Genomic DNA, 13490 nt, shown 5'->3' on the forward strand with positions numbered 1-13490 from the left:
CCTCTCACCACCCCTGTGCCTCAGGCTTGTACCCCAGTTCTTGTGCACATAAATATCTTTTTTAAAAAAGAACACAGGCAACTCACATTAATAAGAAATATTTGCAGGTTGATGACATTACCTGGCTCCTTCAACTGGAAATATTTGAAGGCAATTATATTCTTGAAGTTTCTAATTCTTCTCTCTAAAACCTGGGTCCCCATTGCCTCCCAAACACCGAGCCTGATCCCTACCTGGAAGGAGTCTGGAGTCTCTGTGATACAGAAAGTCACTTCCTTCCTTACCATATCCTTAAAGCCTCCAAGGACAGCAGCAGTGATGATGCCGAGGAACAGGCCGACGATGTTGAGGATGGTGGCAGACCAGAGCAGGTGGTAGAGGTGGATGATGTCCTGGCAGCTGCTGACATCGATGTACTCGTAGTATCCGCCGGTGATCTCCACCCGGCTGGACAGGGAGAAGAATAATGCGGTCAGCCCCCCAGGATCAGGCGATCCCTAAGGCTGCCAAGCCTTTTGCAGCTCAGCAAAAAGATAGGTGGGCAGGTGAGGAGCCATGGTAAGGGACATCACAGATATGCGGCTCTCGGAGCAAGGCTTCGCTAAATCAGACCGTGACTGCTTGTTATCCACAGCGCACCCCCACCTGCCAGAGACACGCTTGTTACCATCACTAATCCCAGTGTTAATTGATGCTTCCTAGGTCAGATGTGAAGTCATTAAATCTGAGCTAATGTGGTAGCTACTAGTCTCACTTAACTATTTAAACTTAGATTAATTAAAATGAAGGAATTTAACAAATTTATTCCTTTAGTCCCACAGCCACATCACAAGTGATGAATAGTCACATTTCTTTTTAGGGTTTTTTTTTTTAATATAAATTAACATTAATTAAAAACTCCTGCACCCCAGCACAACAGATTATGGTGGAAGAGTACAGGTGGCTTGCTGATAGGTGTGGTGCACTAACAACACCTGAGGGACAGAATCTATACTTCTACTATGCGAACAAATATGTTGACCAAAGTTACTGCAACTGAAAAAATAACAACAGAAATAAAGTAAAATCAATGACCAAAGTTAAAGCAAAAAATATTCCTACCAAGGAACAGAATGGTGGGACATACACTCAGTCTGGGGATGGGCAAAGAGGATGCACAGCTTATTTACTATCCCCAAAAGGCACAACTGTACAAGACTCACCCCTGAAAAGGGCAGACCTGGGGGGGCTGATTGTGTGGGTGCAGGAGCACAGGAGAGGCTTGAGAGTCGGCTTCTGGCTCCCCCAGCAGGTCTGTGTGTGCTGCTAACATGCCAGGGCGGGCTGAGAACAGACATAGGCAGTTAACTGCCAGCACTCTGGGGCCGCGCTGAGTTGAATTCTGGCTCTGTTACTTATTTGCTGCTGACCCTCAACACCATTCTCAGCCTTCCTGAGCCCAGGGGTTCCGTGAGAGGTTGCATGGAAGCATCACTCCAGCACGTGGGGAATGGCCTGCCAAAACGCGCAGTTGCATCTTCCCCTCCAGGCGCCAGTCCCTGGCAACATGACCCAAACCTTTGAATGCCATTCTTAGGAGACACAGACGCTTGAAAGACACAGGCTACAAATGGGGTCATGCTGGAATATTCACTTAATTTAGAGAACATGTGTTTGGTTTCAATTTGGACACCTGCAGCAGCAACAGAAATTTTTTACTGAGTGACAAAGCAAAATAATGTTAATACTGGATCTGGATTAGGGTTTGGCAAATTAATGCGCTTTGTTTGTGTTTGGGATTCATGATACCATTTGATTCAGTCTTGGGCCATAGCTTCCTCTGAAATTCTATCTTTTGCATCCCCACGCCCAGCCTGCATGACAGATTCTACCACTGGCAGATCAAGCTTCCTAAAACGTGTTTTAAATGAAGCCATTTGTTTAATCAAAACCTTTCCATGGTTCCCCGTTACCAAATTCTTCAGTTGGCCCAAATCCGATTGCAATATGGAATCCACATTCCAGGTAGGCTGGAGTTGCCAGGGGTCCCAAACTGGCCAGTCTAGCTATTTATTCCAAACCTTGGCTCAGAAGCCCCCTTCTGTACACTGCTGGTCCTTATCTCTCCCACTGTTCATGATTCACTCGTCTAGTGCCCTCTTCAAGGAGCCCAGTGTCCACTCACAAGCCTCACAGCCTCAGACAGTCTGTTCCTCTTAGCCTGGTGCTTTGTATGTGTCCATATTTCGGTTATTCATTTTATCCAATCTTTATGGAGCTCCTACTCATTGCTGAATACTGTGCTAGGTGCTAAAGAGACAGCCAAGGCCAAGGCCAAGGCGGAGGTGAAGTCTGCGTAAATAGCCTCCTGAGGGCAAGGGTCATGTCCTAGCATCTTTTTTTTGTCTCCCTCTAGCACAGTGACAGAAATGTTATTATAAGCCATCAATGAACACTCAGTGAGGGAATAACTGTGTTCAAAGATGGATCATTGTGTTGCTCATGAGATTAATTATCCGATACCGGCTTTCAGCTCCTTGCTCTCAACTAACTCAATGGGTGTGACTGGACAAAGCAATAACCGCTCTGTGTTTCAGTCCCCATCTCACAAAGTGTTAGAGGCAGCACACCTTGGATAAAGGACAGCCTTATGCTGCTCGGTCGGGGCCTGGCATTATTTGCCAAGTCTTGGTGGACAGGCAATGGTAGCAAGCAGCCTCTAGCTACCCCTTCACCCTGATCCTGGGGCACATATTCTGGAAAGCCATCTAAGCGCCCCCACACGCCCCCTGGTAAAGTGAATTCCTTACGGGCAAATGAGGTTTTATCAATGCCCACTCTTCTAGAGAGGTCCCTGGCACATAGTGGGCACTCCATAAAAGCTTATCAAAGGTAGGAGTGAATGAAAAGTAAGAGATCTGCTTTCATTTTATTACCAGCTGAAGCAGTTCACAAACCACGCCATTTCCTTTTGGTTACACACTGAAAACCAGTGATAATGACTTGACCTCTCGAAAGCTGAGCGAAATACTATGAGAAGCCAGATGCTGAGGGGTTGTGTCCCAGAGAAGGCCACCTTCCTGTACAAGACTAAAAGGAATAATCTATGGTATTAAAACCTTACTGCCCCTGACGTCAAAGAAGGTCTGTGGGTTCTAGGGGACAGTGGAAACTCTGTTTCGGTAGCACTGTACGAATGACGGGCTGACATTTTTGTTCCCACTTTTTTATCTTGGCCTCCTTTCCAGGAAATGGACTGGAGGAGCTGGCATTTGATTAAAAAATAAGCTTCGTGTGAGGAAAACAAATATGTCTTTGGCAGAATTAAAGTCTCCCTGCCGCAGAACGCTTGTTGCCAAAGGGACGCGGGTGGTCTTGAGGTTGGTGGGGCGGAGCGATGTGCCCCTGAGGAGGTGTGAGCCTGCTCCCCTGTCTCTGGGTCAGTGCTGTGAGGCACTGTTTCCTCAACGCAGCAATTATGAGGAACATGTGTGGTTAACTACATTTAGCTCTTGAGTTTAAGACTTTTTGGTGCTGTCCGGGAAGTCTCTGGTGGAGGAAAAAGTCTTCCCTCTCTTATGGGATTATCACCTCTTAAGTTTCATGGCCGTGGTTTCTGGCCTAGTTTCATGGCCGTGGTTTCATGAGTGATGATAAGCTCAGTAAATCCTTTTCTAGTAGCCCTGCCCTTGGAATCTTTGCGACAGACTTGGATGAGGGTCTTGACTGATGTTCTCTTAGCAGCCTACTCCAATATTTAATTTTCTTGGTGAAAAAGGTGTTCTTTCTGTTTCATTTTAACAAATGTCACTCCCTTTCCTTTAGGCCTTTACTCAGGCCTGGTCCTGTGCTGGGGCCTGAGGATAAAGATAAGATTTAGTCATGCTCTCTGCCTTTAGGGAGCCCTGAGTTTAGTGCAATTCCTCATAACATTTCTTATGAGCCTTGAAGACAATACTGGCATAACTTGCTTTAAGAAAGTAAGATAGCCAGTTATTACGAAAATCAGACTGATTGGAGGATAAATTGGGCTTGAGTCTCCACTTTAAAACAAAAATCACCTAGGGGCTCAGCTAAATGGAACTTAAAGTAGGATTTACTTTATTCAGTTCATTCCCAGAAACATACCTAATTGCTATGAGGAAGGTATATCTGCGAGGAATCACTTCTCAGCCCTGGGGTGGGGGGCAGCTGGGTTGGTGCTCTGGCCAGCACCCTCCTGCTTAGGAGGTGATGAAATGGGAAAGGGGAGGGGAACAGGCCAGAGAAGTCAGGAGAGGCTGTCCAGAACAGGGAGGAGGTAAAGAGAGGGAAGGCCAGAGCAGGGGCGAGAGGGGTAAGGGGAGGCAAAGGGAAAGATAGCAAGATACTCCCAATCCCCCAGGACCCGTTGTTGCATTCCTTTCCTCTCCTTTGGAAGGCCTGTGCTGCAAAGTGCAGCTCTCCATCACGCTGCTAAGAGGGAAGTCCTCTGCAAGTGTTAGTTATTATTACAACATGAATAATTGAACCTCCCAGACAATCCCCAAACCTCATTTGAGTCTTTATGTTTTTCTTTCTCAGCCGCCAAAACTTTTTTTTTCTTTTTTTATTAGCTTTTTTTTATTTTATAATAGTTTATTTTTACATCATTTTGTACATTTTTTTTCCATCTCGATTGTAATCCCCGCGGGTTTCCCATCACCAAGTCACCCGTGTGCCATCACCATAATCCCGTGCATTTCCCTCCCCCCACCCCCGCTTTTGATCCCATTCCCCACTCCGCCCCCACAGAATGTCTCTGGTATATGGCTGTTCATTATTTTTGTTATTTTCTCGCCTGGTCCATTATACTCCTGCTATGAGTGAAACCATCCGGTATTTTTCTTTCTCTTTCTGGCTTATCTCACTAAGCATGATCTTTTCCAGCTCCATCCAAGTTGCTGCAAAAGACATGTGTTCCTCTTTTTTGGTTGCTGAGTAATATTCCATTGTGTATATGTACCACCTCTTTTTAATCCAGTCATCCACTTTTGGGCATTTGGGCTGCTTCCATGTTTTTCCAATTGTAAATAAAGCAGCATAAATGTGGGGGTACAGGTATCTTTTTCAGTCAGTGTTTTTGTGTCTTTTGGGTAGATACCTAGGAGTGGGACTGCTGGGTCGTAGGGAAGCTCTATGTTTAGCAGTTTGAGGAACCTCAAAACAGTTTAGCCGCCAAAACTTTTAAGGAGATGAGGCTGAGCAGGTGAAGGGCTGGAGTGTGTTCTCTGCTCCTCCTCCCTGAGCTCCAGTCTGACAGCTCCTTGATTTTCCTTTTTTGTTTTTGTTTTGGTGTAACAGTGGTTTATGGCGCTGTAGGGTATAACCCTATAGGGTTATAAGGGAGGTTACAAGGGACCCCTCTTCAGATATATGTTCCCACGGGACACTCACCACCAAGGCACCCATAATCCTCCACCATAATCCACTGCATCCTCTCCCCCTTTGCCCCAACCCCCAGCCTCCCACCTGGTAGCCTCAATTCTACAGTCATATTTCTATGAAAAAGAGTGTGGAGGTTTCTCAAAATATTAATAATAGATCTCCCATATGATCCAATAATTCCACGCCTAGGTATCTATCTGCAGGATGCAGGAACATTGACCCGAAAGGCTAGCTGCACGCCTGTGTTTATCACAGCACCGTTCACCATAGTCAAGGCATGGAAACAACAGCAGACTGAGAGCTCTCGATCCTCAAAGCAGAGAAACTGGCCCCCAAATACTAAGCGTAGGAGGCAACTGTATCCATGTGACCCCTCTGGGTCCAGCTCCATACAGGACCCCTCTGCCAACTCCTGCCTACCTCCCCCTCTCTGGGCCCTCAGCACTCAGGCCTTGAGCCTGCCCAAGGGCAGAGCGGCTGACGCATCTCACGTGCAGAGCTGCTCAGTTTTCTGCACCACTCGCTCATGCATTCCTGCTAACGCCACCTTCGAAACTTCCCTTAAACTCGCGCCTTGCTTTCTGCTGCCCCTGAGCCTCTTTGGCCTGGACTCATCTACTAGCCTCCGAGCTACCTCCAACCTCTAACCACTCAAACCCACCTTCCACCTTGTACACTTCAAAGGTTTACAGGTCAAGTCCAAATTTGTTCCCCAAGCCAATGAGTCCTCCATGATCTGATCTGACCTCTCTACTCGCCTCTCCTGCCACCTAGAGAACTACCTCTACCATCAAAGCTGCTCAGAGCCTTTCACATTTTACCATCCCCACCTCCACCCAGTTTTGGTTTGTCTCCTAACTCCCTACTAAACCTTTAAATCTCAGCTCTCAAATCACCCCCTGCTTGACACTGTCTCCCACCCCCAGCCACAACCCCGCCCCCCCACAACTCTGTCGGTCATTTGGAGGGCAGGGCCCCTGGCACGTCCCCACCACCCCTATCATACTAAATTGCAACCAGATGTTCACATGCTTGTTGTTTCAACTAGTCCGTAAGCTCCTTAGCAGTAGTCTCGGTATTCTTAGCACATAAGTATGTCTTGAAAGAAAGAATAATAGTTCACAATTGGAGGGCAGGGAACCAGCGTGGTTGCAGCAGAACAAGTTTCAAGCCCGCTCCTGCCTCGGTGCCCCTAAACTTACTGTCCCTCTGCCTCAAACGCCTGAGACACTGGGTGGGCCACTCACCTCACTCAGCTCTCTGCACAAATGTTACCTCCACAAAGAGGCCTTCTGTGGCTGCTCTAACACCCCTCACACACCCCCACCCTCTCACTCGTCATCCACCTTTCCTGCTTCATTTTTTTTCAGTGCTTTGATCAACACTTGACATAGTCTATATGCATGTGTCGGCTGACATCTTCCCTGATGCAACAGAAGCCCCATGAGATGACGAGATTTTCTTTTATTACTGGTGAATCTCTAGTGTCTAGAACAGGGCCAGGTATAGAGAAAGTATGCAACTTGGTTGAATGTTGTTAAACCTGGACGTAGGCTGAACTGGGTCTGAACCCTACCTCCACCACGTTCATGTTCTGAATGACCTTGGGCTACTCATCGTTCCTCTGTGTCTCATCAGGAGCTTAATAGTTCTACATACATCATAGGTGAGAATGAAATGAGATCACATATTGAAGCATGTGGCATGATGCCTGGCCCAGAGAAGGCAAGTGCCCCTGTTAGGTTAGCTGAAATCTATCGACGGGCCAATGTCTTCTGCTGCTCTGGTCCCTCCTGTGTGTCCCCTCCCCAGTCCTTCTAGTACCCTGGTGTTCAAAGCATTATTTTGTGCCCGGGGACTCAGCACTTACTTGCCACAGTTGTAGAGGTCACAGCAGAAGCAGGTGTTGCCCCGGATGCGAGGTGTGCAGAATCCACGGCTGAGATGAGGGCAGTTCACCTGAGGGCACACAGCAGCCAACAGATAAGCTGGCACTGGAAGGCAGGCCGGGCCCGCTGGGCTTAGAACAGTGCGTTAGTGAATGATGGAAATGGTGAGGATGGCTGTGCAATGAACACACCAACGCATGAGAGTGCTTGGGCTGGGCAGGGGCGGTTGAAGCGGTGCATGAGGCAAGTCACCGTGTAGCTGGACTTGTGTTCAGCCTCAGCCACCATCCTCAGTGCCCCATCTGTGAAGGGTGAAGATGGAGAGGAAGCAGGATGGATGGAAAGATGGACAGAAGAGTAAATGGATGGTAGGAAATAAGGATACGAGGGGAGGGGAGCTCAGGGCAAGGGGGTTGGGGGGGAGGAAGATGGAGGGGCCAACACATGCACTCTGAAGTACGATAGTACCTCTCTAGCTGCCTGGGTAAGGTTCCTCATAACCCTCGTGGAAGGAGAATTTTTGGTTGAGGAACTTATAACCTTATACAGGAAAGATAGGGTTAGGGGGACCAGGGTTACAAGTGAACCTGCGGAAGTCAAAATTAATATTTTCTTTTTTACAGTCACCAACTTAACACCAGAAAGTTATTACAATGAAATCAAGAGAAAAGCCATGACACTTTCTACATCTTGAGTTTGCAATATATATAAAACACTGGTTTCCATTTACCATCACTTGTTTGTAAGAAATTTTCCAAGCTCTCTCCCCCATGTGGATGTAATGAAGTGCTGTGTTACAGAGAATATTCCTGGTCAGTGGGCAAATGTTTGTATACTGGGTCCTTCAGATGCTCATTGCGTTTCTGATGAGCTATTGTTAAGTACACATTTCTATTTCTTTTAATCTGAGAATACTTAGAAAAAGGGAAGATCTGTGATTAGGGTAAAAGGGGAGCGGTAAGTGGATGGCACAGCCATCATAGAATCTGTTAGTCTGATGCCTCGGGAACAGGTTCATTGCTTTGTCTAACTTCATGGATGCCACTGACATTGTATTTGAGGTGAAATGGCTGCCTTGACATTGCGCCGCTGTGGCCATTTTACATGTTCCCGAAACCACAAGTTTATCATTTTCCTAAGTGAACATTGCCGGTCTGAGGTGGACAGAGTACCAGACTGTCAAGATTCCTAAGAAGCTTTCAGTAGAGTTTCATATTAAAGCAATCTCTGGGCTGAGGAGGAATTACTGTGTACTGAAATGAAAAGTTCTGTCCAAATGCCCTGGAATCAGGCCTCACCTCACAGCCCACAGCCTCTAGCATAGCATAAGATGACTCAGAACCGGAGAAATACGCGTGACAGGTACACTCATTCCCCCACCCCACCAAGAGCTGCTCTTGCGTATTATCAGACTAGCCTCTTGGGGGGTCACAAGTTGAGCCAGGCTGACAGTGCAGCCTCCTCAGAGTCTCAAAGGACTTAGGTTGTTGGTTACCCTCATTTGGCTTCCTGACCCCTCATGCGTTTGAGGTTCAGACTCTGCCTCCTTAGTCCCAGACTCGCACCTCAGCTCCCGGTTTTCTTCTAGCAGAGAACCGAATCCAGGTAACTGAAGCATCATCAATAGATGTGGGGCCAGGCATGCCCTGTGTGTGGCCTCTGAACTCTCATCTGTCCCTCTTGGGATCAAAGACATGTGCTGAGAGCTGCCAGCTGGGGTCAGAGGGCAGCCTGTGGCCACAGAACAAAGTAAATCTGATTAGGCCTTGTGAGGCTCCAGACCATGGCCTCATTAGTACTACTCTGACCCACTGAACAAATGAACCAAAGACACTCAGCAGCAAACCTCAGGCCTGTGGAAAGGAGTCAAAGGGGGATTTCAAGCAGAACTGGAGACTTTCCCAAAAGGTAACACATTGAACTTTATTCTGACTCACCTCCTCAGCTTCCTTCTGGGATGTCTTGGGGACATAGTGGCACCGGTTAGCATAGAGTGGTTTCAAATCCTGAAAGAAAAACACCAAGCCAAAGGCATTTTGGCTTTGGAAAATGAAACAGCAAGAATTCTGAGAGGGCCCTCCCTGGTGGCACAGTGGGTTAAAGCATAGCACTGCAAGCCAGCCGCAGCCGCCAGCAGCCACCTCAATGCACGTTTGATCCCCGGCCCCAGAGGTGACCCACATGGCACAGGAGACCTCTCCTGACACGCCCGCTGTTCCCCTCAGCAGTGTACTTTGTTGATCTGCCTGTTCTGCGCCCCACTCTGCCTGTTCTGTTCTCTGGTGAAGCCTCTCACTTCCACTGTACCTCTGGCCTGTACCCCAGTTCTGTATGCATAAAAAAATAAACCTTAAAAAAAAGAGAATTATGAAACTAGATTTGAATACACACGTGCGCTTGCACACAGTCATACGCTCAGTGCACGCACTTTCACCACAGCCTGCACTGGGGTGATTAATTTCTGAAGGTTGCCCATCTAGTGTGTCTGGGAAAGTGAGGATCACATAAGAATGTTGTGATAACTGCTCCCTATCAGGCCCCTGGCATAACGAGAAATGAGGAAACTGACTGAAAAATGGGTTTCTCGAACTTTCCTTTCTGGTTTTCTTTCTAGTCTGTCTTCTTGCAAAGAGTCCCCAGAGAATACAAGATTCAAAACTTCAGGTTATCACAACATCACATTCCCAAAGGGAGAGCACCCAGCTCCACCACTGAGGTCTGATAACCAGTGCTGGCCAACATGGACTCCCTGCTGCCGCCACTGCTACGACGTTTCCAGAAGGAGGTTGAGAGCACCAGGGGTGGACCGCCACTCAGACTGCCTTTGATTTGTGTTCGTATTTTCAAAATTATAATTAGGTATTATGAAATAAGTTACAATAACTCAAGTTAGACTGCCAAATGAAAGCACCTTATAGTTTCACAGGTGCAAAACAAGAAAAGACAACATAAACATATCCACATTTTAAGCAGTAGTGTTGTGGTGGGTAAATGGCATTTTAAAACACTTCCAATTTAAAAAATGATTTATAATCAGTTCAAAGAAGATCAAAAAAATCAATGTCTTATACCAACTTTAACTAGAAATAACCAAAAGGGAAAAAATGTCCTCTATCCTGTTTTGCATCAATACCTCAGGCTTCTGCTCTTCGCCTTTCAGGGAACAGATTCCATTCTAAGGCTATGCCTTGAAACTGCAGTAGATTTTAACTCAACTGAACTATGAGCCATTTTCATTCAACTATGCAGATTAGATAAAGACAGGTGAACTCCAAAAATACTGCTAAGGCCCACAAAACTAACATGGGGCTCGAGGGCAGTTGATTTACCTTGCTAATTTGGCCAGCTTCCTGGTTTGGGGAGGTCTCAGACATGGGCATTGGGGACAAACAGACAATCCAGTGCTGCCCAGAAGTTTGCAGGCAACGGATGCTGTTCACTTTCAGGGGGATGGTAACATCCTGAGTGGTAAGGGGGTCTTCTGCCCAAAGCAGATGAGGGCAGGACAAGCAGTGTATGCAAACCGCTCTCGGGGGGTTGGCTAAAGTACCCTGGTAGAGGAAACTGACCTATTGCTCACCACTGTCCTACCTCACCTCGCTCCTGGTGGCTTTGCCCACGCACATGTCATTTAGCATCTCCTGTGTCTGCCTTCCAACCCTTTGCCCCATTAAGCGCTTAAGATTTTCCACCAGCTGCTTCTACATGAACTCCTGGCTGCTTGGTGTTCTGAAAGTATGTTCCCTGTAGGCCTAGCTTGAAGTAAAACTAAAAATGAATGAGGGGGCCTTCATTGGTGCAAGGGGGTCACGTCTCAGCACTATGAAACTGTCATCAGCCTCTACAGCACGAGCTCAATCCCCGCCCAGGGAGGTGACCCCCCCATGGCCAAGCAGACATCTCCTGTCTTGCCTGCTGCTTCCCTCAGCAGCGTATTTCAGTGGATCTGCATGTTCTGCTCCCTACTCCGTCTCTGGTGAATCATCTAACCACCACCCCCAATGCACCCTGCACCTCTGGCCTACACCCCAGCTCTTGTATGCATAAATAAATTAATCTTTTTTAAAAAGAATGAGGGCTGGGCGCTCCCTGGTGGTGCAACACTGTGAAGCTATCTGCAGCCTGGACAGCACAAGTTTGATCCCCCGCCAGGGAGGTGACCCATATGGCACAGCAGACCTCTCCTGTCTTGTCCATTGCTCCCCTCAGCAATGTACTTCATTAATCTGCCTGTTCTGCCCCCCACTCTGTCTCTGGCAAATCCTCTCACTGTCCCTACACCTCTGGCCTGTACCCCAGTTCTGTATGCATAAATAAATAAATCCTTCCCAAAAATAAATGAGGGTTTCCAGGTTCACACACAGCAGGGTTTATTTTCCATGTATGGGTCTGCTAATACTAGGTGGCTTATCCAGCCTCTATTTTATTACCCACAGTTCTGTATTGGGTAATGGCAGATTATTATTATCCCAGCGAAGGGGAGGCCTGATGAGCTGGTCATAGGCCTCCTGGCTGACTTAACAAAAAGCATTCAGCCACCAACAGCTCTAAATAAAGGCAGACATCGTAATGGTTGCCCATTCGCTGCCTCGGGCTGCTATCCTATATTGAAACCTCAGAGGATACACAAGCCCATGCAACTGAGAAATAGGAAAAGATCACTGAGCCAGGGCTTAGCAACCTTTTTAATCTGCAGAGCCACTGACCCTGGAGTAAAGGGATACAAATGGAAATTGCTTTGAGTGTCTACTCTGAAAGGCCTTATTAGGACATGCTCATACCTATTAGTTCACAGCCATTAGTCCTCACGCTAGTGCTGAGAGGTAGAGGGTGATTATAACCGTTTGTAACAGGAAGAAATGATGGCACAAGCCAGAGAAGTGACTCATAGCTAGTTAATGGCTATACGAGGAAAGGGGAAAGGAAGGAGATAGAAGACAAGAGAGAGAAATAACAAGACACATTTTGTAGGATGTGTAAGATAGTACATCTAAAGAGAAAGTTCATATCCATCCAAGGCAAAAATCAGGGCAAGATGATGTTAAAGGGCCTCTATAACAGAAAATCTGGCATTCACATATATGTGGACAACTACTTTATGACAAAGGAGCAAAAAATGTGCCCTGGAACAAGGATAGTCTCTTCAATAAATGGTGCTGGGCCTCTACATGCAGAAGAACGAAAGCGGGGTACTGCCTTACACCATACGCAAAGCCCCACTCAAAATGGATAAAAAATGTAAATGTGAGACTGAAACCATGCACTACATAGAAGAAAACATAGGCAATACATTCCATGACCTACATGTCAGAAATACCTTCCAAGACATCCCCTGAAGCAAAGAATATGAAAGAAAAGATAAACAGTTGGGACTATATCAAACTAAAAAGTTTCTGCAAAGCAAAGGAGACTATATCCAAGATGAAGAGACACACTATGGACTGGGAGAAAATATCTGCACTCCACACAACTGGTAAGGAACTAATATCAAAGATCTACAGTGAGCTTACACAACTTAACAACAACAACAAAAACAAAGAATCCAGTCAAAAATGGGCAGAAGAGCTAGAAAGATACTTCTCCAAGAAGGAAATGCAGATGGCCAACAGGCACATGAAAAAAACTCAACATCACTTATAATCAGAGAAATGCAAATCAAAACCACAATGAGATGTCACCTCGCACCAGTATCAATGGTTCACATTAAAAAAAGCTAACAATGCTTTTTGAAATGCTGGTGAGGATGTGAAGAAAAAGGAATCCTTTAACATTGCTGGTGGGAATGAAATCTGGTATAACCACTATGGAAAGCTGTGAGGAGGATCCTCAAATTACTAAAAATGGATCTACCATATGACCCAGCAATTCCACCTTAGGAATCTACCCAAAGAACCCAAAAACATTAATTAAAAAGGAAACCTGCACTCCTATGCTCATCACAGCACTATTTACAATAGCTAAGATATGGAAACAACCTAAATATCCAGAACAGGTGAATGTATCAAGATGTGGTATATGTACATAATGGAATACTACTCGGCAATAAAAAAGATAAAGTCTTGCCATTCACAGTAACATGGATGGAGCTGGAAGGCATTATGCTCAGTGAAAGAAGTCAGAAGAAGAAAAATATCAGATGGTTTCACTTATAGGAGGTATAAAGGGAAGCTAAACAAGGGGTCGGGGGGAAGACAAAACTAGCAGACAAATTATAAA

At 46.4% G+C, this 13490-nt stretch overlaps 1 protein-coding gene across 2 annotated transcripts in view; it reads right to left on the bottom strand.

Annotated features, from left to right (window-relative positions):
* TMEM255A (transmembrane protein 255A) overlaps positions 1-13490 on the bottom strand; it is a 56031-nt gene that overhangs the window by 19816 nt on the left and 22725 nt on the right. The window contains exons 5-8 of one of the 2 annotated variants that reach the window (XM_004685759.2): positions 9212-9280; positions 7743-7814; positions 7256-7344; positions 285-447 (exon numbers count right to left, since the gene is read on the bottom strand). In XM_004685759.2, the coding sequence (XP_004685816.1) occupies positions 285-447; positions 7256-7344; positions 7743-7814; positions 9212-9280 (393 nt within the window). The remainder of the gene's footprint in view (positions 1-284; positions 448-7255; positions 7345-7742; positions 7815-9211; positions 9281-13490) is intronic. The other variant, XM_004685760.2, reaches the window with a different exon arrangement.

The sequence above is a fragment of the Condylura cristata genome, unplaced genomic scaffold (genome assembly GCF_000260355.1).
Source record: "Condylura cristata isolate star-nosed mole 26May11 unplaced genomic scaffold, ConCri1.0 scaffold00019, whole genome shotgun sequence".
In the NCBI taxonomy this organism is placed as follows: Eukaryota; Metazoa; Chordata; class Mammalia; order Eulipotyphla; family Talpidae; genus Condylura; species Condylura cristata.